At 42.0% G+C, this 27,734-nt stretch overlaps 1 protein-coding gene and 1 long non-coding RNA gene across 7 annotated transcripts in view; both read left to right on the forward strand.

The window, feature by feature from the left end:
• Positions 1-8,938, forward strand: part of LOC123443657 — a 46,181-nt gene extending 37,243 nt beyond the window's left edge. For all 6 annotated transcript variants that reach the window (XM_045120134.1, XM_045120136.1, XM_045120133.1 and 3 more), the window contains 6 exons: positions 4,862-5,284; positions 5,926-6,120; positions 6,258-6,506; positions 7,213-7,302; positions 7,464-7,508; positions 7,589-8,938. In XM_045120134.1, the coding sequence (XP_044976069.1) occupies positions 4,862-5,284; positions 5,926-6,120; positions 6,258-6,506; positions 7,213-7,302; positions 7,464-7,508; positions 7,589-8,536 (1,950 nt within the window). In that variant the 3' untranslated portion in view covers positions 8,537-8,938. The remainder of the gene's footprint in view (positions 1-4,861; positions 5,285-5,925; positions 6,121-6,257; positions 6,507-7,212; positions 7,303-7,463; positions 7,509-7,588) is intronic.
• A 17,129-nt stretch (positions 8,939-26,067) lies between these two features.
• On the forward strand, positions 26,068-27,412 carry LOC123439883. Its single transcript, XR_006630206.1, has 2 exons — positions 26,068-26,609; positions 27,062-27,412. It is a non-coding gene; the product is annotated as an uncharacterized LOC123439883 (long non-coding RNA).
• The last annotated feature ends 322 nt before the right edge of the window (positions 27,413-27,734 follow it).

A 27,734-nucleotide genomic window follows, 5' to 3' on the forward strand; every position in this document is an offset into this window, starting at 1 on the left:
GCGATTCTTCTGGCGGCGGTAAGTGCACTGCCGGTGGAAGAAGCTCGTGTTCGCATCTCCCTCCGCGAGGAAGGTGATACGGGCGCGCTGCCGCACGATAGTGCGCTCCAGGGAGGCGAGCCCAAGGTATGACAGCTTGAGCTGCCTGCGCAACCAATCCTCTGGTAGGGTGAGCGGGCGAGTGTCCATCGCGAGGTCAAAGCGGGCAATCAGCTCGCGGGAGATCGCCAGCTTGTCCCGGATGCTGCCCGTGGAGCGGGCACTCCAGCTCGTAAGGGCGCGGGCAGTGGCCTGCAGGCGTCGGACCAGCCGCTGGAAGGGGTCGGGGTCAAGCACCGAGTTCCAGGCTGTGGCGACGGTGTCGTGGAATCCGTCGAGGCGGAGCCAGAATTCCTCGAAGCGGAAGCGTCTATGGGCCACGGGCATAGGAGAGCAGTCCAAGAGCAACGGGTAGTGATCGGACACGACGGATGCAAGGCAACGGAGGTGGCACTCCCCATGGTAGTCCTCCCACTCCGAGGTGCATAGTACCCGGTCAAGGTGCGCGAGCGTCGGCGGCGATTGCTCGTTGGACCAAGTAAAGCGGCGCCCGTTGAGGTAGACTTCCTTCAAGGCAAGGTCGTTGATGGCACGCCGGAATCTGCCCGTCATGCGGCGATTCAGGTTGCCCGAACTCTTGTCAGCATTCCGGTAGATGAGGTTGAAATCGCCACATAGCATCCATGGGCCCTGGCATGCAGCGCGAATGTCCCGCAACTCTTGCAGGAACAGCAGCTTCTCGGGGTCGCCTTGGGGGCCATACACCGTGGTAAGCCACCACGGGGCTCCTTCAGGCGCGCGCACGCTGACCGTGATCGCGTTTTGGGTAAATAGGGGGTCGGAAATGGTGACAACCCTAGTTTTCCAAGCGACGAGAATGCCGCCGCGGCTGCCGTCGGCCGGGAGATAGGTAGAGCCATCGAACTCAGACCTGAGGGTGTCCAACACAGTCGACGAGCAAATCAACTCCATTTTCGTTTCCTGAAGACATACAATGGATGCCCGAGTAGTACAAAGCAGAGAGCGGATCACGCATCGCCTAGCGCGTGAGTTTAATCCCCTAACATTCCAGACCACTATCTGAGGACCTCGATACATGGGAGAGAGATCGACAACAGTCGCCGCCAGCCTAGCGCGCACGGACCATGACATCACCCGCTGGCGGAGCCATGTCAGCGGGGATAGCTCGGTCGACCAGGGCGGCCATGGCCTGCAGCACTGGAAGCCCCAGCGGCATGGCGAACATATCGTCATAGGCCTTCATCTCGGTGGCAGTAATCTGCTGGTTCACCCCCACAATGCCGAGAGTGCGCAGAATCTGCACCACCGCGCGCCGATCTGATGCGCAAGGAGCCGTGGCTTTGGTGTCGGCGGCTGCGGAACATCCCCTCCTCGGACTGAAGTTGAGGGCGGGGCGCTGCCGCTTCCCGGGAGAGGGCAGAACGGCATCAAGCTGTTTGGTGGCCGCAGAGAGGAAGGCACCCAGCGTCCAGGGCTGGCTGGAGACGTGGCAGTTGCGCCGTCGCTGCAGGGTGATCGGCGGCGAGGCAAAGCGACCTGGGACCAGAGCACGGGTGCTAGTGCTAGCAGCGCAGGGTGAGGAGTCCTGCCTGAGCAAGGGTCTCTGCAGGATCGAGAGGCGCCCTGGGCAGGGGGATGAGCCCGGTTCCACGCACGGCTGGGTCGGAGGCTCCATGGGCGTCGCAGGCCCGTTTGCCCCGGCAGGCATGGCAGCTAGCACGGGTGCCTCGACAGGCGCGGCCCTCGGGGCAAAGATATTCCGGGTCCTGGGCCCATTCGCAGCAGCAGCGGGCCCGGCCAGGTCAGCTTCCGCGGGAGCAGGGGCAGGATCAGCAGCACCAAACTCCGCGGGTCCCGGGGTGACAGCTGGGGCCGGTGGGGTCGGGGCGGGCGTGGCCGAATTGGCGGGAGCGTGCAGATCGCGTCCCGCCCCCTCGTCGTGGGTGCGCGCGTGGGTCTGCTGCGGCTTTGCAGGGAGAGGCTGCGGCGGTGCGGGGGGGGGGGGGGGCAAAGGAGATCCTCGCCCCCTTCGGTCCAGACAGGGCTGCAGGAGGGACCAGGGGGATCGTCCCATCTTGTTGCTTTGCAGGAGCCGGTCGTGGCTGGCCACGATCCCGACGGGGTGTGGGATCGGGCGCAGTAGTGGCGGGCCCGGACGAAGCATCCTCGGTCAAGGGCGAGTTTGAAACTGCAGCCCCCTCCGGTCTCGTCCAGCGAATGGAGGCATGCCACCTGTCCCGCTGCCAGCCGTCGCGCCGTCATCAGTGGGGGGGCGATTGGCAGCTAGCGATGGGGCCACCGGCAAAGCGGCTTTGGGCGTCACCGCGGGCCCCTGGCGCCTTCCTTTCCTGGCGCCGTGACGCGGGCGTGCAGGCCCCTGCTGACCGGGCCAGGCTAGCATCCCCTGGCGCGTGGGGCGGCGCCCCTGTCGCGGTGCGGCCGAGGACGGCCAGGGCGCGACCGTACAGACACCGCCGGAGCGGCCGGAGCCGCCGTGGGCATGCAGCACCAGAGCGTCCACTGCCATGTCATCCGCCCGGCCGGCCTGCGCCCCGTCCGTACGTCGACGTTTGCAGCCGCGCCGGCGCGCGCGTCCAGTGCCGGGGCCATGCCCCTTGCTCGGACCAGGGCCATGCCTGCCAGTAGCGTCGTCGGCCTCGCCGCCATTGCCGGAGGAGTGGGCAGCGGCTGGAGCGACTCTGATCATCTCGGCCTTGGTGAGGGCGATGGCCACCGGGAACGTGAGCGTCCTGACGGCCGACGCCTCCGAGGGCACGCGGCCGGGCAACTGCTCGACGATTTCCAGGACGGCGGCGCACCGGATGGCAGTCGGGTCGTGCGCGCGCCCTGAGACGCGGAAGACCGCCATGTCATCGCGGGAACGAGTGCGAGGATGCAGTCGCTCGATCCAGCAGCAATCTCCCAGCAGGTGTTCGGCAGTGGAGAGCAACCAGGCGTGAGCGGGGATGCCGCGGAGCTCCAGCTCGACGCGGTACTCGAGCTCGCCGGCACCGGCGTGGGCGAGCTTGCACCAGGGCCGGAGTGACAGCGAGAAGCGGGCGGAGCTGATGAAGTGCTCGCCGCGGAGCCGCCGCATGATAGCCAGGGAGGAGAAGATGATCAGAAAATCTTCGGGATGGTGCTGGTGAACCGTGAAGTCTCCTTCCTCGAGCTCGAGGGAGCCGAGGAGCAGCGCGGCGACCTCGTCAATGGACACGGAGGGGCGGGTGCCCGTGACCGAAGCCACCATCGCGCGGGCGAGCACCAGCTCGGCCTCGTCCATCTCCTCGGTCTGCGCCATGAACACGCGGGGGGGCCGCGTCCGCGGCCGGCAAGACCGGAGGTGGGGAAGGGGCTGGAGCCAGCAGGACGGGAGCAGGGCGTGCTGCTGGGAGAGGGGCAGCGCGAGGAAGCCGGGTCTGCTGGACCGGGGCGTTGCGCGGGGATCCCTGGGTCGCGGCCGCGGGCCGCCTGCCATCACAGTCGCGGGAGGAGTGACCAGAGGCGAGGCAGCGGCGGCAGCGAATGTCGTTTGGGCAATCCCGGACGCAGTGGCGATGATCGAGGCACCTGAAGCAGAGGCCCGCGAGCTCCTCGGGGGAAGGGCTGCGGCGGCGCGAGGTCGAGGGCCTAGCAGGGGCCTCCCGGCGCGGGCGACGGCGATGTTCCCGGCGGCGAGCCTGCTGGAAACCATCGGCGTCAAGCACCGGCCCGCCCGAGACACGGTGGACCTCCGAGCGGGGGCCAAGGCGGTCTTTGGCGGGAGGACGGGCCGCGGGAGCGACGCAGCCAGGAGCGGCGGCGGCCGACGGCGCGGGGATGGCCGGCGGGGTGCGGGCGACGTCGCTGTACGAGCGCGCCGACGAGCCAGAGCAGCAGTCCCCATAGGAGACGCGCTCGCCGGAGAGGGACGTCCGGCGGTCGACAGGGTCAGCCGGCACCAGAGCCATGGCGCGAGGGGCGGGGAGGAGCGCGGGGAGGGTGCTGCCGGCGGGGCAGTCCGGGCGGCGCGGCGCGGTGGCTAGGCGAGCGGGGCGCGCTTTTGTTAAGAAATAACCTGCAGTGTTGACTGTTGAACATCTCATCCTTTAACAGTTAATGACGCCCCCTCAGGTTGCTGGTCTTCTCTCCAGAATAGACACAGTTGTACTGAACAGACTTCACCAACCTTACCATTTGCTAAACATCTATCATGACATTAGGGAAAAGTGTAAACTTCAATATGAATTAAGACCCAAGATGCTAATTGCTGTTGTCATGTACTTATGTCACAACTCAAATTGGGAACACACCTTTCTGTCTCAGTGAGCATACTGTTGGAAATTTTATATTTGCTTTTGGTGCTTGCACATCCTCTTATGGATTGAATATATTCTCGCAGAGCTGGAAAATATAAGATTCAAGTAATCAGTTGCAGTTTAAACTCCGATCCTTTTTCCTTTTGGGCAGTATGCTCAGTTGTTCATCCGTTTTAACATACTCCTGTTCCCCAAAGAAGCGTCCTTGTTTCTTGATTCCTTGCAAATTTAACTTTACTAGAAACTGCTCCAAAGTCAAACCTAGTTTATTTTAAGTGCTCCGTGTCCAACTTCCTCAGTTTCATTTATATTCTTCGCTGGTGTGCTATCTTATTGTACTGTTGAATTGTCAGTTTTTGCACAGCTCATTCATCGTAGAACTATATGAGTGGTGTGTTCTGTTTGCAGTTCTCATATCATATGTTGTTAGGCAAGGCATGATTTCACTATGAACATGCATGTCATGATTTATTTTGTATTTAAGAGATGCCCCGTGTGAATAGGTGCGTTCCAGTTACCCGACAAGGTTAAGGGACAATGCATGGGAACATTCACTGGTTTATGACAGAGAAAAAGGACATTGGAAGTGCAAGTGGTGCAGCTTAGAGGGTTATCATGGTGTAACTAGATTAGAGTGGCATCTTGTTGGCTGGCAAAATCGTCCTCAATGCTGTAAAATTCCGGAAGATGCCGCTAAGAGGGTTAGGGACCAAATGATATCAAGGGAAAAGAAGAAAGTGAGAAGATCAGGTCCACATGACGGTATTGACAATGGAGACATGCTTTGCTCTTCTACGAGTTCACAATTTGATGAAGAGCATTTCACTATCGCAGTGCGGAATAGTAATTCTTCCCAAGCTTTTGATGAAGCTAACAGAACATCAAATACATGCAACACGTTATCAAATACTATATCCGGTTCTCAGGTGAGTCCTTGTTTGCTTCTATTCTTTTCCTGCACTGTGTTGGAATTGGGATATCAATTATGAGAATAGATTAGTGGACTACATTCAGTGTTTTACTGACATGTATGTCTTCGGGTGGAGGTAATGCATTTTGATCCGTCTACAAGAAGTCTAGGGCTAGAATAAATGTACAATCTCTTCACAAGTACCCCCTCCGTTCCTAAATATAAGTCTTTTTAGAGATTTCACAATTGAACTACATATGGATGTATATAGACATATTTTAGAGTGTAGATTCAATCATTTTGCTTCGTATGTAGTCCCCTAGTGGAATGTCTAAAAAGACTTATATTTAGGAACGGAGGGAGTAACAAATTGTAGCAGCTTCATGTGTGTAGCAGGGACTCATTGTCCTGGAACTTATTATCAGTTTTAGCTGGGCCATTTTCTTATAGAGCATTAGGGTAGAAATTTGGATACTAATGGAGAATCAGTAGTCAAGATTACTTAACATGGTGATTTATTACTGGCAAACTTGTCATTATCTTTTCATTGACAGGCTTATTGCCATTGTAGAAGGAGTACAATTACAGTTACCTCTTGTATCCATATTTTCTCTGGCCTAATCTCTCAAGTACTAATTTGAATGGTTTATCATGCAGCCACTCATGGAGGGGCCTCATGGAATATTATATAGTAACACAAACAAATCTGAGATGCTATCTAGAAGAAGTGACTGTTGGAGTCACTGGAGATATGTTTTGAATGGACTGATGCATTTGCAAGGTGTACAGGAGGGTGCTGGCATCCAGAGTTGCATCCGTGATGTCCTCGACAGTTGCGCTGAATTTGAATCTGTAAGTGATAAGACTAATTATTACTAGAAAATTGCAGTTCTATTTTGTTGTTATACACTTATTACACTCTTATTTAGGGACCAGTTGTATTGCATTGTCTTATCAAATGCCCACAATATTTTTCTCTATTATATCAGGTCAGAGACAAAGTGGAAATGGATTCTGACAGAACAGTGTCAAGTAATCTGGGTATTGCTGAGTGCAAGAACGTTCTTGTGGACATTTTGAGATCAGAGGATTTTGCGTTGCTATGCAATGTGCTTCGCAAAACTGTGCATCAAGATGAGGAAAGGACTAAGTATTTCGATTTTGGTGTGATCGACTCTAGAATGAAAAATGGAGAGTATGGGTGTACACCTGAAATATTCAAAGATGATTTAAAACTGGTAATAACCTTACAACTTTTCAGCTTTCTTACAGATCCCGTTAGCATATATTATGAGGTTCACACCTAACTTTGACAATGTGCAAATATGTAAAATCCCGTTAGCATATACTATGAGGTCCTAGAGAGATATTATAGTTTGTTCTGATCCCATGTTATGAATAGCACTTGTATGCATTATGGTATATATATGCAGAAAACTATATACAACAGAATAGTTACAGATCTAATATGTACTCCATATATGGAAGGAGTACATGTCTACCATTGTTCACTGTATTCCCTGTGTGCACCGCCATGGAATAACAAAATGTATAGTGTTTGTTTTCCATGGTCATCACTCAAAATTATAGCAATTAGATGATCATGAGAGTAATGCAAATTTACAAAGCATAAGTTGTATATCCCTCATAGGGAATAACGTAATGGCTGGGCCACTGGCGCTTTATCCAGTTCGTTGTTCGTACCGACTTGAACACTAGATTAACTAACATACTACCTACAGTTTTGGGTTCTTATGAGTTCAATACCCAGATCTTTCTCTAAATCCCAGCTCTTCAGGTTATGCCGTTAGTTCCTTTCGGTCTCCCTAAGCGCTATCTGCTACTCACTGCTTTCTAAACCGACTATAAATATATTTTGTATGGCATGTATTTAATTTTTTTTGGGGTGGTGAATGGTAATTAACAGTTGAGATATTTGTGTAGTTATGGGAAAATCTTAAAATGGCTGGCCAAGATATCATTGACCTAGCAAATAATCTTTCAAGCCTCACAGAAGCCTCTTACACAAATCAGGCAAGTTTTTGGTCGCTAGGTTTAAATTATGTTTTTTTAGTTTTAATATTTTGAATGCTTTTATACTTCTCTATGTTTCAGTTAGGAAGGAATATCTTTTGATACATTTACTTGATGCTGATAAGCACCTTTGCATTGGAATCTGGTATCGCATTCTTTAGGTTGGAAGACAAAGAGGATCAGGTGATGGTGAGGAGCAAGTCAAGGTGACTATTCTGTTGCTAGCTTTGATGTTTCCATGATGGATTTATTCATTTTGCTCAACAGTATGCTACCAATATTACAGGGAGTTGTGTTGGCCAGCTCTGAATCCAAGAAACTGATCGAATCAGGTATATCAGTACCCTCGACCTCACAGGGATGCCAACCATTGGACTATGCAGACCGAACAGATATTTCTGATGTTCAAAAGGGCAGTGCATGTGACCAATGTGGCAAAGAGACGGGAGGTGTCAGCACCGTCATATGTAATGTATGCAAGTTAGCGTGTCACATGTCATGCATTGATCCTCCCGTATCATCCACGTCGATGGGAAGCTGGTATTGCAGAAGCTGCAGCAGTACCACCTGCAACGAATCAGCTCAAGGAGGCATGGCCCTTTATGAACCGAATTGCTTGCATGGAAATTGTGCCCTATGCAAAAGACTTGAGGTGTGCAGGCCCCCAGAATGCAAAGAACAGACATCTGTTGGTACGTCAAGAGCAATTGTGCATTCCAGTATTGAGGGCCGGCAACTGTCGAACATTGGCCCCGGTGGTTCATGCAAGATATGTGGAACTCCTGAAGAGGATGCCAAGAGATTCCTCATATGTGGTCACAGCCACTGTCCATACAAGTACTACCACGTTTGCTGTCTGAAGTCTAAACAGATTGCTAGCGATATGCAGTGGGACAAACCGTGCTGGTACTGTCCATCATGCCTTTGTCGAGTTTGTTTTTCTGACAGAGATGATGACCTGACCATTCTGTGCGACGGCTGCGACGAGGCTTATCATCTGTACTGCATAACACCTCTCCATACTTCGATACCCAAGGGGAAGTGGTATTGCCCGTGTTGTAGCGTGGAGAGAGCAAAGGCGGGGATGAGACGGTACGAGAAGAAGATGCTGAAGCACCACCGCAAGGATGATGCTAGGCTGGAAAGTAGGAATTTCGAAGCGGTGGATTTGCTGCTTTCTGCTGCGGAGAAGCTGAGGGAGGATGAGCAACTGGTGGCTTGTACAGATTACTAGAGAAGGTAGATATGGTGTGGCCTCGTTCTTCTTCAGTTCTGTGACTGGAACACACTCGAAAGTCTTGCTGTTTTCAAGTGTGTTTGCTTGCAAGAAATTGAGTTGCACACTTATCTTCAGAATCCCCACCACCGGTTTTGGATCAAGCTGCTCAGCACCAGAATGGCATGCGATGCTTGACCAGCAGAGGATAAGCATCCTGTAGGAAGTTGGTTAGTTGGGTTTATTACTTATTTTGAGCTACTTTCTCTGCAGCAAAACTTGAAGAGAGCTTGGGTGTTCCTGTACAATGTTAGTGTTGTTGAATGAAGTTTGTTCAGGGATAGGTCAAAGAGTGACGTATCATGATCTTTGATAAGCAACGCCTTGGTTTTATTTTTCTCAAAAAGAAGGATTACCCCAGTCTGTGCACCATCTTTATTAATTTATTCATCAGAGGCTGACAAAATAAATACAATGATCAACCCAAATCCACCTTTTAGATAGGAATGACACCCGCAAGGTATGGAAACGGGTGGGGCCGCTCCATACCCTTACCCGCCCGTTTTGAACTTACATATCACTCATACCTATACCTGTAATGGATATAACTTTTTCCCATATCTGACAGGATATATGAGTATCCGCGGGTAAAAATACCCATGTTTACAACACCTTAAATTGAGCAGAAAATAATTGTAAAAGGCAATATATAATCATAAATTATTAATAGTAACACATTTAAAACAACAATGTACTAACATATTTCAACAACAACACATTCTCATAAAAAGAAACATGCCTATAAAGCAACACATAAAAATACTCCCTCCGTTCCAAAATATAAGACCTTTTAGGAATTTCACTAGAAGACCACATACGGAGCAAAATGAGTGAATCTATACTCTAAAATATGTCTATGTACATCCGTATGTAGTTTATAGTACAATCTCTAAAAGGTCTTATATTTAGGAACGTAGGGAGTATTAAACAACAATACATAATCATAAATAACAACGCATAGTCATATACTTTAAGTTCACAAAATCACCATAAATTACAGAGATAACTTGACTGCACATTAGAGTTTGTACCTAGCACAATTAAGAGAGAGGGGGGGGGGGGTTAATACGTTAGCATATTAAAGGAAGCCCACTTGTCAACATTTTAGATGGATGCATGTATTGGTTATAAGATTTCATACTCGTACTCTCTCTATCCGATGGGCATGATATTTTCTCATTTATGTACCCATGGATAAAATTTTATCCCATATCCTTACCCTAATAGTGTTTTTACCCGCAGGATACACGAGTAATGGGTATCCATTGTCATCTCTACTTCCAGGCGAACAAAGTCGCTACACCTACAAGTATAAAGATGTGCCTTGACCGCATTAACAAACATCATCTAATCCAGTGGCCTCTAGAAGCCACCCGCCTGACAAGCTGAGAGTACCAACCGGTCTAGGCGTCCCACAATGTGCATCGCATGCGCATGCTCTTAAGATCCGTTGTCGTCATCTTCTGTCGTTCAATTTTCAGGAGGACTCATTGTATAGATCTTTCCAGGACCATCTGCTGTCAATGTCACCATGACACCAGACAACGCCACCAGCCTGCGCGTCCACCAAACAACGTCCAACATTGAGACTCCATTGTTCCATGCTGCCGAGACCCGTCGTCTTCAATGCGATAAATGTAACGCTGCTCCACCTGTTGGACCCCCGAGTGAATCTATGCTCCAAAACAATGCCCCTAGGAGGGAGAAGGGCACCACAGTCTCTGTCATCATTCGATTCGGAAGACCCGGATCTAGGGTTTCCCCCAGAATGGATGTCGCCTGGGGAAAGAGGGGCACACCAGATGTTCCGAAGTTTCCAAAGTGTGAGAACTCAGAACTCTCGAAGTCTCTCTCAAATTCCTTGGCCCTGGATCAAGTAAGGTTCACCACTGTACAAGCTCAGAATTGTGATAGGTAGCCACTATGGTCTTCCCAATGCCGCAAGAGCGGGGAAAGAGGGTCTCCTTGCCAACCCACTCTTGTTGTAGATAACTTCTTCGAGAACTTTATTAACAAAAACCCTCCACTAATAGAAAAACGATTACCCATAACTTTAATTGATGGGATCTCAGCTTTAGTGATGGCATTGGCATATTTGACATGTCATCACTAATAGCCTTACTAGTGGCTGGCATCAAAACCGTACGTCACTAGCGACCGCATCAACCTGTTCAAAAATAAAAAAATAGATCAATTACTGATCATGTGTTATACTCCCTCCGTTTTAATTTACAAGTCCGACACATATACCTAGGTCGTCAATTTAACCAACTTAATGAAAGACATATATAACAGAAAATACATCTTTAGAAACTTTAGATGTTCTATTTTCTAATGATATACTCCCTCCGTCCTAAAATAAATGTCTTAAGCTTAGTACTCCCTCCGTTCCTAAATATAAGTCTTTCTAGGGATTCTACTAGAGGACTACATACGGATGTATATAGACATACTTTAGAGTGTAGATTCATTCATTTTGCTTCGTATGTAGTCACCTAGTGAAATCTCTTAAAAGACTTATATTTAGGAACGGAGGGAGTACAATTTTGTACTAGCTTTAATATAAAGTTGAGATAGTTATTTTGAAACAGATGAAGTAATTTTTAAGCTAAACAATATATTTTATATAAATTAAATTAAAGATCTAGATATACGTGCATGCCTTCTAAGTAGTATACTCACATCAACAATAACTGAATTACCGATGGCTTGGTGACTAAATGGGATGTCAACGATAGCTGAACGAATCTGGTAGAAAGAAAATAAATTGAAATAAACTACTAAGGACGTGCAGAATGATGACCACATCATCGGGGCACACCAGATGTTCCGATGTTTCCAAAGTGTGAGAACTCAGAACTCTCGAAGTCTCTCTCAAATTTCTTGGCCCTGGATCAAGTAAGGTTCACCACTGTACAAGCTCAGAATTGTGATAGGTAGCCACTATGGTCTTCCCAATGCCGCAAGAGCGGGGAAAGAGGGTCTCCTTGCCAACCCACTCTTGTTGTAGATAACTTCTTCGAGAACTTTATTAACAAAAACCCTCCACTAATAGAAAAACGATTACCCATAACTTTAATTAATGGGATCTCAGCTTTATCCACGTCACCACTATTTAGTGATGGCATTGGCATATTTGACATGTCATCACTAATAGCCTTACTAGTGGCTAACATCAAAACCGTACGTCACTAGCGACTGCATCAACCTGTTCAAAAATAAAAAAAATAGATCAATTACTGATCATGTGTTATACTCCCTCCGGTTTAGTTTACAAGTCCGACACATATACCTAGGTCGTCAATTTAACCAACTTAATGAAAGACATATATAACATAAAATACATCTTTAGAAACTTTAGATGTTCTATTTTCTAATGGTATACTCCCTCCGTCCTAAAATAAATGTCTTAAGCTTAGTACTCCCTCCGTTCCTAAATATAAGTCTTTCTAGGGATTCTACTAGAGGACTACATACGGATGTATATAGACATACTTTAGAGTGTAGATTCATTCATTTTGCTTCGTATGTAGTCACCTAGTGAAATCTCTTAAAAGACTTATATTTAGGAACGGAGGGAGTACAATTTTGTACTAGCTTTAATATAAAGTTGAGATAGTTATTTTGAAACAGATGAAGTAATTTTTAAGCTAAACAATATATTTTATATAAATTAAATTAAAGATCTAGATATACATGCATGCCTTCTAAGTAGTATACTCACATCAACAATAACTGAATTACCGATGGCTTGGTGACTAAATGGGATGTCAACGATAGCTGAACGAATCTGGTAGAAAGAAAATAAATTGAAATAAACTACTAAGGACGTGCAGAATGATGACCACATCATCGGGGCACACCAGATGTTCTGATGTTTCCAAAGTGTGAGAACTCAGAACTCTCGAAGTCTCTCTCAAATTTCTTGGCCCTGGATCAAGTAAGGTTCACCACTGTACAAGCTCAGAATTGTGATAGGTAGCCACTATGGTCTTCCCAATGCCGCAAGAGCGGGGAAAGAGGGTCTCCTTGCCAACCCACTCTTGTTGTAGATAACTTCTTCGAGAACTTTATTAACAAAAACCCTCCACTAATAGAAAAACGATTACCCATAACTTTAATTGATGAGATCTCAGCTTTATCCACGTCACCACTATTTAGTGATGGCATTGGCATATTTGACATGTCATCACTAATAGCCTTACTAGTGGCTGGCATAAAAACCGTACGTCACTAGCGACCGCATCAACCTGTTCAAAAATAAAAAAAATAGATCAATTACTGATCATGTGTTATACTCCCTCCGTTTTAATTTACAAGTCCGACACATATACCTAGGTCGTCAATTTAACCAACTTAATGAAAGACATATATAACATAAAATACATCTTTAGAAACTTTAGATGTTCCATTTTCTAATGATATACTCCCTCCGTCCTAAAATAAATGTCTTAAGCTTAGTACTCCCTCCGTTCCTAAATATAAGTCTTTCTAGGGATTCTACTAGAGGACTACATACGGATGAATATAGACATACTTTAGAGTGTAGATTCATTCATTTTGCTTCGTATGTAGTCACCTAGTGAAATCTCTTAAAAGACTTATATTTAGGAACGGAGGGAGTACAATTTTGTACTAGCTTTAATATAAAGTTGAGATAGTTATTTTGAAACAGATGAAGTAATTTTTAAGTTAAACAATATATTTTATATAAATTAAATTAAAGATCTAGATATACGTGCATGCCTTCTAAGTAGTATACTCACATCAACAATAACTGAATTACCGATGGCTTGGTGACTAAATCGGATGTCAATGATAGCTGAACGAATCTGGCAGAAAGAAAATAAATTGAAATAAACTACTAAGGACGTGCAGAATGATGACCACATCATCGGGGCACACCAGATGTTCCGATGTTTCCAAAGTGTGAGAACTCAGAACTCTCGAAGTCTCTCTCAAATTTCTTGGCCCTGGATCAAGTAAGGTTCACCACTGTACAAGCTCAGAATTGTGATAAGTAGCCACTATGGTCTTCCCAATGCCGCAAGAGCGGGGAAAGAGGGTCTCCTTGCCAACCCACTCTTGTTGTAGATAACTTCTTCGAGAACTTTATTAACAAAAACCCTCCACTAATAGAAAAACGATTACCCATAACTTTAATTGACGGGATCTCAGCTTTATCCACGTCACCACTATTTAGTGATGGCATTGGCATATTTGACATGTCATCACTAATAGCCTTACTAGTGGCTGGCATCAAAACCGTACGTCACTAGCGACTGCATCAACCTGTTCAAAAAAAAAAATAGATCAATTACTGATCATGTGTTATACTCCCTCCGTTTTAATTTACAAGTCCGACACATATACCTAGGTCGTCAATTTAACCAACTTAATGAAAGACATATATAACAGAAAATACATCTTTAGAAACTTTAGATGTTCTATTTTCTAATGATATACTCCCTCCGTCCTAAAATAAATGTCTTAAGCTTAGTACTCCCTCCGTTCCTAAATATAAGTCTTTCTAGGGATTCTATTAGAGGACTATATACGGATGTATATAGACATACTTTAGAGTGTAAATTCATTCGTTTTGCTTCGTATGTAGTCACCTAGTGAAATCTCTTAAAAGACTTATATTTAGGAACGGAGGGAGTACAATTTTGTACTAGCTTTAATAGAAAGTTGAGATAGTTATTTTGAAACAGATGAACTAATTTTAAGCTAAACAATATATTTTATATAAATTAAATTAAAGATCTAGATATACGTGCATGCCTTCTAAGTAGTATACTCACATCAACAATAACTGAATTACCGATGGCTTGGTGACTAAATGGGATGTCAACGACAGCTGAACGAATCTGGTAGAAAGAAAATAAATTGAAATAAACTACTAAGGACGTGCAGAATGATGAGCACATCATCGGGGCACACCAGATGTTTCGATGTTTCCAAAGTGTGAGAACTCAGAACTCTCGAAGTCTCTCTCAAATTTCTTGGCCCTAGATCAAGTAAGGTTCACCACTGTACAAGCTCAGAATTGTGATAGGTAGCCAATATGGTCTTCCCAATGCCGCAAGAGCGGGGAAAGAGGGTCTCCTTGCCAACCCACTCTTGTTGTAGATAACTTCTTCGAGAACTTTATTAACAAAAACCCTCCACTAATAGAAAAACGATTACCCATAACTTTAATTGATGGGATCTCAGCTTTATCCACGTCACCACTATTTAGTGATGGCATTGGCATATTTGACATGTCATCACTAATAGCCTTACTAGTGGCTAGCATCAAAACCGTACGTCACTAGCGACCGCATCAACCTGTTCAAAAATAAAAAAATAGATCAATTACTGATCATGTGTTATACTCCCTCCGTTTTAATTTACAAGTCCGACACATATACCTAGGTCGTCAATTTAACCAACTTAATGAAAGACATATATAACAGAAAATACATCTTTAAAAACTTTAGATGTTCTATTTTTTAATGATATACTCCCTCCGTCCTAAAATAAATGTCTTAACCTTAGTACTCCCTCCGTTCCAAAATATAAGTCTTTCTAGGGATTCTACTAGAGGACTACATACGGATGAATATAGACATACTTTAGAGTGTAGATTCATTCATTTTGCTTCGTATGTAGTCACCTAGTGAAATCTCTTAAAATACTTATATTTAGGAACGGAGGGAGTACAATTTTGTACTAGCTTTAATATAAAGTTGAGATAGTTATTTTGAAACAGATGACGTAATTTTTAAGCTAAACAATATATTTTATATAAATTAAATTAAAGATCTAGATATACGTGCATGCCTTCTAAGTAATATACTCACATCAACAATAACTGAATTACCGATGGCTTGGTGACTAAATGGGATGTCAACGACAGCTGAACGAATCTGGTAGAAAGAAAATAAATTGAAATAAACTACTAAGGACGTGCAGAATGATGACCACATCATCGGGGCACACCAGATGTTCCGATGTTTCCAAAGTGTGAGAACTCGGAACTCTCGAAGTCTCTCTCCAATTTCTTGGCCCTGGATCAAGTAAGGTTCACCACTGTACAAGCTCAGAATTGTGATAGGTAGCCACTATGGTCTTCCCAATGCCGCAAGAGCGGGGAAAGAGGGTCTCCTTGCCAACCCACTCTTGTTGTAGATAACTTCTTCGAGAACTTTATTAACAAAAACCCTCCACTAATAGAAAAACGATTACCCATAACTTTAATTGATGGGATCTCAGCTTTATCCACGTCACCACTATTTAGTGATGGCATTGGCATATTTGACATGTCATCACTAATAGCCTTACTAGTGGCTGGCATCAAAACCGTACGTCACTAGCGACCGCATCAACCTGTTCAAAAATAAAAAAATAGATCAATTACTGATCATGCTTTATACTCCCTCCGTTTTAATTTACAAGTCCGACACATATACCTAGGTCGTCAATTTAACCAACTTAATGAAAGACATATATAACAGAAAATACATCTTTAAAAACTTTAGATGTTCTATTTTTTAATGATATACTCCCTCCGTCCTAAAATAAATGTCTTAAGCTTAGTACTCCCTCCGTTCCTAAATATAAGTCTTTCTAGGGATTCTACTAGAGGACTACATACGGATGAATATAGACATACTTTAGAGTGTAGATTCATTCATTTTGCTTCGTATGTAGTCACCTAGTGAAATCTCTTAAAATACTTATATTTAGGAACGGAAGGAGTACAATTTTGTACTAGCTTTAATATAAAGTTGAGATAGTTATTTTGAAACAGATGAAGTAATTTTTAAGTTAAACAATATATTTTATATAAATTAAATTAAAGATCTAGATATACGTGCATGCCTTCTAAGTAGTATACTCACATCAACAATAAGTGAATTACCGATGGCTTGGTGACTAAATGGGATGTCCACGACAGCTGAACGAATCTGGTAGAAAGAAAATAAATTGAAATAAACTACTAAGGACGTGCAGAATGATGACCACATCATCGGGGCACACCAGATGTTCCGATGTTTCCAAAGTGTGAGAACTCAGAACTCTCGAAGTCTCTCTCAAATTTCTTGGCCCTGGATCAAGTAAGGTTCACCACTGTACAAGCTCAGAATTGTGATAGGTAGCCACTATGGTCTTCCCAATGCCACAAGAGCGGGGAAAGAGGGTCTCCTTGCCAACCCACTCTTGTTGTAGATAACTTCTTCAAGAACTTTATTAACAAAAACCCTCCACTAATAGAAAATCGATTACCCATAACTTTAATTGATGGGATCTCAGCTTTATCCACGTCACCACTATTTAGTGATGGCATTGGCATATTTGACATGTCATCACTAATAGCCTTACTAGTGGCTGACATCAAAACCGTACGTCACTAGCGACCGCATCAACCTGTTCAAAAATAAAAAAAGAGATCAATTACCGATCATGTGTTATACTCCCTCCGTTTTAATTTACAAGTCCGACACATATACCTAGGTCGTCAATTTAACCAACTTAACGAAAGACATATATAACAGAAAATACATCTTTAGAAACTTTAGATGTTCTATTTTCTAATGATATACTCCCTCCGTCCTAAAATAAATGTTTTAAGCTTAGTACTCCCTCCGTTCCTAAATATAAGTCTTTCTAGGGATTCTACTAGAGGACTACATACGGATGTATATAGACATACTTTAGAGTGTAGATTCATTCATTTTGCTTCGTATGTAGTCACCTAGTGAAATCTCTTAAAAGACTTATATTTAGGAACGGAGGGAGTACAATTTTGTACTAGCTTTAATATAAATTTGAGATAGTTATTTTGAAACAGATGAAGTAATTTTTAAGTTAAACAATATATTTTATATAAATTAAATTAAATATCTAGATATACGTGCATGCCTTCTAAGTAGTATACTCACATCAACAATAACTGAATTATCGATGGCTTGGTGACTAAATGGGATGTCGACGACAGCTGAACGAATCTGGTAGAAAGAAAATAAATTGAAATAAACTACTAAGGACGTGCAGAATGATGACCACATCATTGGGGCACACCAGATGTTCCGATGTTTCCAAAGTGTGAGAACTCAGAACTCTCGAAGTCTCTCTCAAATTTCTTGGCCCTCGATCAAGTAAGGTTCACCACTGTACAAGCTCAGAATTGTGATAGGTAGCCACTATGGTCTTCCCAATGCCACAAGAGCGGGGAAAGAGGGTCTCCTTGCCAACCCACTATTCTTGTAGATAACTTCTTCGAGAACTTTATTAACAAAAACCCTCCACTAATAGAAAAATGATTACCCATAACTTTAATTGATGGAATCTCAGCTTTATCCACGTCACCACTATTTAGTGATGGCATTGGCATATTAGACATGTCATCACTAATAGCCTTACTAGTGGCTCGCATCAAAACCGTACGTCACTAGCGACCGCATCAACCTGTTCAAAAATAAAAAAATAGATTAATTACTGATCATGTGTTATACTCCCTCCGTTTTAATTTACAAGTCCAACACATATACCTAGGTCGTCAATTTAACCAACTTAATGAAAGACATATATAACAGAAAATACATCTTTAGAAACTTTAGATGTTCTATTTTCTAATGATATACTCCCTCCGTCCTAAAATAAATGTCTTAAGCTTAGTACTCCCTCCCTTCCTAAATATAAGTCTTTCTAGGGATTCTACTAGAGGACTACTTACGGATGTATATAGACATACTTTAGAGTGTAGATTCATTCATTTTGCTTCGTATGTAGTCACCTAGTGAAATCTCTTAAAAGACTTATATTTAGGAACTGAGGGAGTACAATTTTGTACTAGCTTTAATATAAAGTTGAGATAGTTATTTTGAAACAGATGAAGTAATTTTTAAGCTAAACAATATATTTTATATAAATTAAATTAAAGATCTAGATATACGTGCATGCCTTCTAAGTAGTATACTCACATCAACAATAACTGAATTACCGATGGCTTGGTGACTAAATGGGATGTCAACGATAGCTGAACGAATCTGGTAGAAAGAAAATAAATTGAAATAAACTACTAAGGACGTGCAGAATGATGACCACATCATCGGGGCACACTAGATGTTCCGATGTTTCCAAAGTGTGAGAACTCAGAACTCTCGAAGTCTCTCTCAAATTTCTTGGCCCTGGATCAAGTAAGGTTCACCACTGTACAAGCTCAGAATTGTGATAGGTAGCCACTATGGTCTTCCCAATGCCGCAAGAGCGGGGAAAGAGGGTCTCCTTGCCAACCCACTCTTGTTGTAGATAACTTCTTCCAGAACTTTATTAACAAAAATCCTCCACTAATAGAAAAACGATTACCCATAACTTTAATTGATGGGATCTCAGCTTTATCCACGTCACCACTATTTAGTGATGGCATTGGCATATTTGACATGTCATCACTAATAGCCTTACTAGTGGCTGGCATCAAAACCGTACGTCACTAGCGACCGCATCAACCTGTTCAAAAATAAAAAAATAGATCAATTACTGATCATGTGTTATACTCCCTCCGTTTTAATTTACAAGTCCGACACATATACTTAGGTCGTCAATTTAACCAACTTAATGAAAGACATATATAACAGAAAATACATCTTTAAAAACTTTAGATGTTCTATTTTTTAATGATATACTCCCTCCGTCCTAAAATAAATGTCTTAAGCTTAGTACTCCCTCCGTTCCTAAATATAAGTCTTTCTAGGGATTCTACTAGAGGACTACATACGGATGAATATAGACATACTTTAGAGTGTAGATTCATTCATTTTGCTTCGTATGTAGTCACCTAGTGAAATCTCTTATAGGAACGGAGGGAGTACAATTTTGTACTAGCTTTAATATAAAGTTGAGATAGTTATTTTGAAACAGATGAAGTAATTTTTAAGTTAAATAATATATTTTATATAAATTAAATTAAAGATCTAGATATCCTTTTAAGTAGTATACTCACATCAACAATAACTGAATTACCGATGGCTTGGTGACTAAATGGGATGTCAACGACAGCTGAACGAATCTGGTAGAAAGAAAATAAATTGAAATAAACTACTAAGGACGTACAGAATGATGACCACATCATCAATGTCTCGTCCATGCAACTTGAAGCACGCCATTACTATGCGACACATAGCGCGTGGTAATATTTGCTCATGCGTAGAAAATTTAAAGATTAGCATTGTGTGGGAATACTCTGAGTTAAATAAATTGAAGCCGCACCCTACCTTATCCACATGCGTGATTGGATAGAAATTACACTGTCGAGCCAGCCGTCAGATTAAAGGGAGAAAGCACATAATCTGCGTACTCGAAACTTATTGGTGAAGCCATTACACAACGTCATCCCACCAAAATAGAAAGAATTGCACGTAGAGTCCCTATACTCGTCGGTTTGGTCCAGGACAAGCTCGCACGCTGCGTCGTTACTGTTAAAAGTAAACGAGAGAGAGAAGCGAATGATTGAAAATGAACAGTCTTCTCATTGATGAATGTTGGGGTATTTATACCCAGTACAAGACGGTAACTGCACAGGCAGTAATTAGACGGTTGCTAACTACACAACCGACATAAAGCATGAATTATTAGGATTTTAATTAATCCTTAACACCCCCCTAATCTATGCTTGACTAGGTTAATGTACATCATTTTGATAGACTCGTCCTAATATATAGCCGCCCTTGAAAATGTTCATCATCTTCATCTTGAGAAATCCTTGTATAATCTTTAAAATCTCCTCCAAAAACCCTGTGGGAAAAATATGAGGAGAATAGTGTAGATATGTTGCTAAAACTCCTTTAAAACCCTGTGGGGGAAAATAAGGAGAAAATGGTACAACATATAATGATTATTGTCTCGTGATAACTCATTTGAGAAAACCTTTGTAGAAGGATAAAACTCATCTTTGAGTTTAGAGATCAATAAATATGTCTTGAGTACTTCCTTTAAAAACCCCGATAGGGAAAATAGAAAGTATAACATTTGATGTTTGATAACATATTTCCTCATTAAAAACCATTATGAGAAATTTTGAGAGAAAACTCATAAAGGAAAAGAGTGCATCTGACATGCCATTGAAAACTCCTTTAAAACCCAGTGGAAAAAATATAAGGAGAAAATGATATGACATATACAAACACTTGTGTTTATATTGTCTCGTTAAAAACCTTTTATGAGAAACCATTAGGGAAAAACTCATCAAGGGAAAAAGAGTGCAATATATGCAATCTAATGATTGCTAAGAGGTTATAGTTTGGGAAATTACTCCCCCTAAACTTTGCAAATTTGGAGGATGTGTCATACTAATTCCATTGATATGATCATGACATTGTGAATAATCTGTTGGATTTTCATAGTATTTTGTTTGCAAATGATTTCCTCACTTTTCTATAATCTATGAGGATAAGTAATTTAGGAGCAATGTGATTTATGATATCGCTCTTCATATAACCTGTAGGTATTGAGTAATACAAGTGGAAGTATCTTGATAAATCAAGTTATGTGATTCTGATGAATCTCAATGACATGATTTTGAGTGTGGTTAATCATTCTGCCAAGTCATACATATTTTTCAATGCTTTTAGATAAAGCAATTATGTTAGAATGATAAGTGAGAACAATCATTAAAGTCCATTTACATGTCTTCCATATGAAGGCTATTCCAGCAAATTCAGTCATTTGATATGGCGTCGTTTGGATCAAATAAAGAACCAATATCATTACATCATATCATGGTCATATCTTCTATTTCCTGATGGAAGTATCCAAGATTTATTGTAATCTTCAAATATAGGATGATATTCCATATATCAAAGCTTGTACCTTTTGTTGGGGGTTGCATTCTAAACAAATATAGAAAATATGGTGTCAGGCCTAACATAGTTTGCAATCATATGAGTTCTTTGATATTAGTAAGATAGAACTACGCGTCTTTACTTCACTTTATTATCACCCATATGTAAGAATATATTTGTACCCGATCGGGGCAGTATGACCATACATGTCATTTATTATTATGATATATCCAAATCGAACTTCTCGTATATGTTTTGAATATATGTAGAACGATATGTATTCTTGAGAGAATGCTCAAGTTGTAAACTTAAGCTTTTGGTTAAATCCAAAATTTCCGTCTTGAGATGATTTTATGTATGTTTAGGTCTTGTAGAGACATTGATGACGAAATCATCGATATACACAGAGGTGATGTAAGGATATAAAATTTTGGGATTCCTTTATTAATACATCAACTATTATCATCCTTTGAGTAATCCTTTGAAGAAGGAACTCATTTAGTCGGTAGTACCATATGATTTCCGACTATTTTGAGCCATAGAGTGACTTCTGAAATTTTACACAAATATGTTGCGATTTATTTTGGATTCGGAATTGTAAGCCCTTGAGGGACTTTGTTATAAATTTCGGAAACGAGTGACCCATATGAGTATGTAGTCACTGCATCCATTAACTGCATGGATAATATTATTTGTACTGCCAATTATATTTATTATCTAAACTTAATTACACTCATACCAAGAGGGTATCTTACATCATAATTTTATGTCGGGTCTCTGCGTGAACCCTTTTGCTACAAGCCTTGCTTTCTCACCACCTCATTGACTTTGTCTATGAATGAGAAGTTTTTAGTATCCCATATGGAAGACACTTATGAGGAGTAGATATTACTATGGTAAATACCACTCGTTTGTAGAGCGAGGCTATTCTTCATTACTTGCTTCCTTTTATGTGAACCAACATGAGTGCAAGAGGCACTCTACCATGGATTTTGGTTCAGGGCCCAAAAGGTTTTAGCAATTTTCAGAAGAAATATATGTCGACAAATGTAGACTTATGTTATATGATTCTGGAGGAATCAATGAAATTTGTGAAAATGTATTTATTCATTTTAAATCCTTATGATTTCCTACAACAATGGAGTCAAGGTGTTTCGATGTCCCGACACGAAAACATTTGTGCACATTTATGTCGGGCTTTGGATGATGAGCATCCAGTGAGGTGTTCTTTCAACTTGATGTTGAATTACATTTACTGGTTGAGGATTTGATTTCCTCTATTTCCGCGGAAGCATATGCGAGATTATATCTCGTGTGGTCAGATTTCTCCCCCTCTTGCTCTCATTTCGGGAGAAGAGTGGCTTATTAGGTACCTCCACTCTTTCTGACATTTTACTGCAGGAATATAAAATTGAGTGACACCTTTGTCATCAGTAAATGTATGTGGCAGATTTGCAATGAGTTGCAAATATGTGATTCTAAACTTCTTGTTCAGATTCTTTGAGTACGTGGATATAAGGACTGAATGTCAATAACATATCTAATTTATTTCTTGGCATTCTTTGTGGTACTAATCTCCCCCTAATGCCAGAAATGTCCTTATTGCTAATGCAATCAGCATACGGGCTGTGAATAATTTGATTGACGGATAAATTGTTATTCCTCACATAGATCCCTATTTTTCTGTGAGAGCCCATTGATGTATGCTGGAGTGGTGATATTGGTATGTAACCAGATTATCGCAGATAGGAAATACTTTGTTGATTTCCATGTAATTACTACAAGGGGAAATAGTATGGTATGCAGTTGGTATGATTTATATCATACTTACGGTGTGTAATGTCGTATCTGTCTAGCAAGAGGCTAGTAAATTGCAATTCTATAAGTTTGGTCATGTTATTGATTTCACTATCTTTGATAAGATATTTAACTAAACCATTCTGGGTATGCACATACAGTATTATGTATAATCAGACATTGCTTGTGAAATGAGTTCAATGAAGTTGTCCATTCTAATGGATTTATCCCTTTTTAGGATAACTTGCTCTTACTTTGAGAATTTGAGCAATTAATTTAGTTATATTATTCATGATTTTGCGTGACAAGAGACACACTAGAAATCATTTTATAAATGTTTCCAGGAGTGCCATGAAATATCTATATAATACCACATAATGGTTGAGTAATCCACATATATCTTCTGAATGTGTTCAAGAAAAAATGAGTGGCTCATTTAGAATATTAAGGTGAGAGAGCCTTAAAACTTATTTCCCCTTTGGCACATGCGGTGCATATAAAATCTTATGATTGGGGAAGTATTGTAACTTAGAAAGTTGTGACCAATAGAATTGCCAATAATTTTTCTAATCAACCCCAAACCAGGATTGTAAGGCTTAAAGCCAAGTATTTTGTAAGATTTAGAAAATTATTTTGTACGCAACAAAACTGAGTATGAATTGATTCATACATTCAAAAATTATCAAATATGATGTCCAAGAAATAGGATATTGGACATTGCACTACATGTAGCAGTACAAGTATAGCCAAACAATATTTTGGGAATAATCAAGATATTACATGAGGTCTCCCATATTACTAAAAAATGAATTACGCAAACATATCATAAGCGCAAACGAATTGATCATTCTTTTCTTGCACTATGTTTTTGGTTCTCCTTGTGATGAAGATTCGAGAACATCAATTACCAGAATATTTTCTGGTTGTATGTTTGCAAATTTTCAAATATCCCAACGAACTTATTTGCATTTTAATAAATTTGCGATGTGGTTTGACCATATGTTTGAGGGTTTGGTAATCACATGTACGATATATATGTAACCACACATTTGACAAATTTGAGAGTTGTCTTTGTGATCATTTAAAAACGATCAATTACCATTTAAAAGGTAATTATGTCATTGGTTGTCTTTAGCCTCCACTTTACTTTGAATTTCTCATGGTTCTATTTTGTGACCATTGACTTGCTTCTCAATACTAGCAAATATTTTGAAATAATGGTATAACACCCATTGGGTGAATATGATGATTTCAAGAAATACTATGTTTCTTTACCATGAAAATGGTAATGTCATCATAAGAGGATGTAAAGTGTATTATGGGATATTCAATCGGATTCAAATATGAAAAATATCTGATCATAAAATCTCAACTTCAAGTTGATTGTATAATTATCAAAATTGTAAGGTGCGGTAGACTTGAGGCCTTGAAAAATTATTGGGTGATCCTTCTAAATGTGCTCATGGCAGCATGTTTCTCATAAGGGAAATATTCAAGGTGAATAAATATTCGTCCATTATGTACTTAGTTTGAGAACTAAGTGAAGTTGGTGACAGACGAAATACATACGAACATAATTAGATATTAAGAGAATAGCCATGGCACATATTCCGAAGGAGGAGTTATTGTGGCCACAGATGCCGCATGTGGATACAATGACTGATGTCATGAATCATCTTACAATAAATACTCCCACAAAATCATGTGTTTACTGTATTTGGAAATGTCAGCCATGCATTGAAGTATAGATTTTGCCTGTTTAACATTGGTTAGTCACTATGAAAGTATAACCACGATGTGATGTGGACCTTGCATAAGTGTTGAGACACTCAATCATTGCCATAAATTATGGGGTCCATCTTGATGGTGGACGACACTATAATTAGAAATAGTGACGTAGGCTCCATTGCCATGTATTTTACCAATGTAATAAAAGGTAATCATTGGAGTATGCAAATATTTTCATAATTTTCCAAGACCGATTCAAGCAAATTGAGGCTTGAACAATTCATATTGGCACAAAAATACCATTTTAGTATATCACAAATGTGCAAGAGCAATATTTACTATGAGAGTAAAATATTTTAGTGAACAACAACAATGAATGCTTCAGAGGAACAAATTCTAGTACGACTGATGCCTTATAGCCATATGTGTAGACCTCAATTTATATAGGATAACACTTTGAAGATAATCACCAATATGGTGTAGATCTCACAGTAATAGCAAGCATAGTCTGACTTCTGTCAGTAGATGTTCATAATTCTATTACCTTATGTTATGCTATAAGAAAATCACTTTGAAGGTAGTCATCAGTCAGAATGACATGATGTAGACCTTGTAGCAATAGTGGATAGTCTACAAAATTTTGCAGTAGATACCAATATTACCTTATGATATCCTGAGGTAGTCAAATATTAATTTTTGGAAGAGGACTTTGAAGGTAATCATCTTGTAAAATTGATAAGATGTAGACCTTAGAGTAATGGTGCATAATCTGCAAATGGTGCAGTAGATGTCACCAACACCTTGTGATTCACAAATAATATTTAGGCTATATACACATTAATATTTGGAAAATCACGTTAAAGATAGTCATCTTGCCAAAATGACAAAATGTAGATCTCACACTAGTGATGGATAATCTGCGAAATATACAGTAGATCCCATCAAGTACCTTGTGATTCCAAATTCAATTTTAATTGTATAATATAGTTGTTGCACTAAAATTACATGTTACGATGAATGCTTGAGGCAGACACAATGAACATGTTCATTTAATTTCTCTAGATAGAATTGTCATTTACAATCTTAAATGCAGTCTGGAAAATGAGTCTCGTGTCCAAACTTGCAAAATATTTGATCGCCAAGTCTACTATTTAAAGTACATACACATACTTGATGGAGTATTTTGCATGCTATGTACAGAACATAGTTCCAAAATGTTGGAGAACCAAACCGTAGGTTTAGTAAATGCTATAGTAACCCACGTTTCTGTACAATAAAACTGCATGGACATGTATTGATTATACAGAAGTACAAGGGCGAAATTGAATAATAGACGAAGAGATAAGGTTCGTTCTGGCCTTCCTTCCTCTCCCGTGCGGTTAGGGATTTATTCCCCAAATCCATCGCCGCCAAGGCCAGCCGAGCGCCGACGCTAGAAGGAGGAGCCGCGCTGGAGGGCTTCTTTCCTTCACGCGCCGGAAGGCGTCACCATGCCGTGCACCGGCTGTTGGCCGCTGCCACCGCTGTGCGTTAGGCGGCGAGCGCCGTGCTTGGAGCAGCCTGGCTGAAGGATGCAGCCACAGTGTAGCCGTCCCGCGAGGAACTTGGCCGAGGAGGCATCTTCCGGGCCATGGGTCGTCATTGGAGCTTGCCTTGGACAACATTGATACGCCGTCCTGGAGGTTAGTCTGTCGTCTCTCTATGATTTACCTTTTGGATATCGTGTTTGAGGTGTTTGGTCCTTGAATCGATGTATTCTTCTCTATTCTTCTGCTATGAACTCAGATGGATGTATTTCTCGTGAGCACATAGATGTGCGTAGGAGAAAAAAAAATATGAATAGATCGTTGATTCATGGAAAGAACCGAAGAAGATAAAGCAAATGGATAAATCTTCAGATCCAATTTTCCCCTTTTTTTGGATGATACATCCGTGTGATTCTTGCCGTGGTTCGAGTTGCCTTTTGCTCTCGGTTACAAGCATGATGTGGCTGATGGATTCCTTTTCTTGCTTGGGTTATCGATTATATTTCCTGCACACAGTCTATTTGTTGATTAGTTACTACAGTACTTACTACTAGTAGATCTTTGATTTAATCGAAAAGAAACAACAACTCCTGATTCATATCTTGTAGGGATGCATGATCTTCTTTGCCGTGAAGATGGAGGGGCTGTTGAGACTGCCGGAGATGCTGCCTCGATTCTTGCCCGGATGGTACCATTCATGGCTTGACGCTGAAGATTCCGTAGCCGGACGACCGCCACGCTCCGGTCGTATTGCCACCAGATGCGAGAGATAGCCTCGACGCCTCGCTGCTGTTAGGCTGCCTCCCCGTCGCTTTCTTCTTGTGTTGTGTTGGCCAAAACACTCTCGGATACGAGCGTGCTGATAACGTTTTAAAAGTAAACGAGAGAGAGAGAAGCGAATGATTGAAAATGAACAGTCTTCTCATTGATGAATGTTGGGGTATTTATACCCAGTACAAGGCGGTAACTGCACAGACAGTAACTAGACGGTTGCTAACTACACAACCGACATAAAGCATGGATTATTAGGATTTTAATTAATCCTTAACAGTTACGATCTTGATACTTGCAAACATGGTCCATCGACGGTCCTGGAGCGGGTCCATGTACATACCGTGTGTACGCGTGTACGCCCGAAGCCACGTCAACGCAGGTCGACGCACGCAGTTGCGGGTCGAATCATTTTCTCTACACCCGAACGTGTGAACCGGAACTTTGCGTGTGTTCGATCCTCAGTTTATTTCTTCAATCCCTAACTGTAGAGAACCATGGGTGGCGACA

The sequence above is a fragment of the Hordeum vulgare genome, chromosome 3H, assembly GCF_904849725.1.
Source record: "Hordeum vulgare subsp. vulgare chromosome 3H, MorexV3_pseudomolecules_assembly, whole genome shotgun sequence".
Taxonomy (NCBI): Eukaryota; Viridiplantae; Streptophyta; class Magnoliopsida; order Poales; family Poaceae; genus Hordeum; species Hordeum vulgare.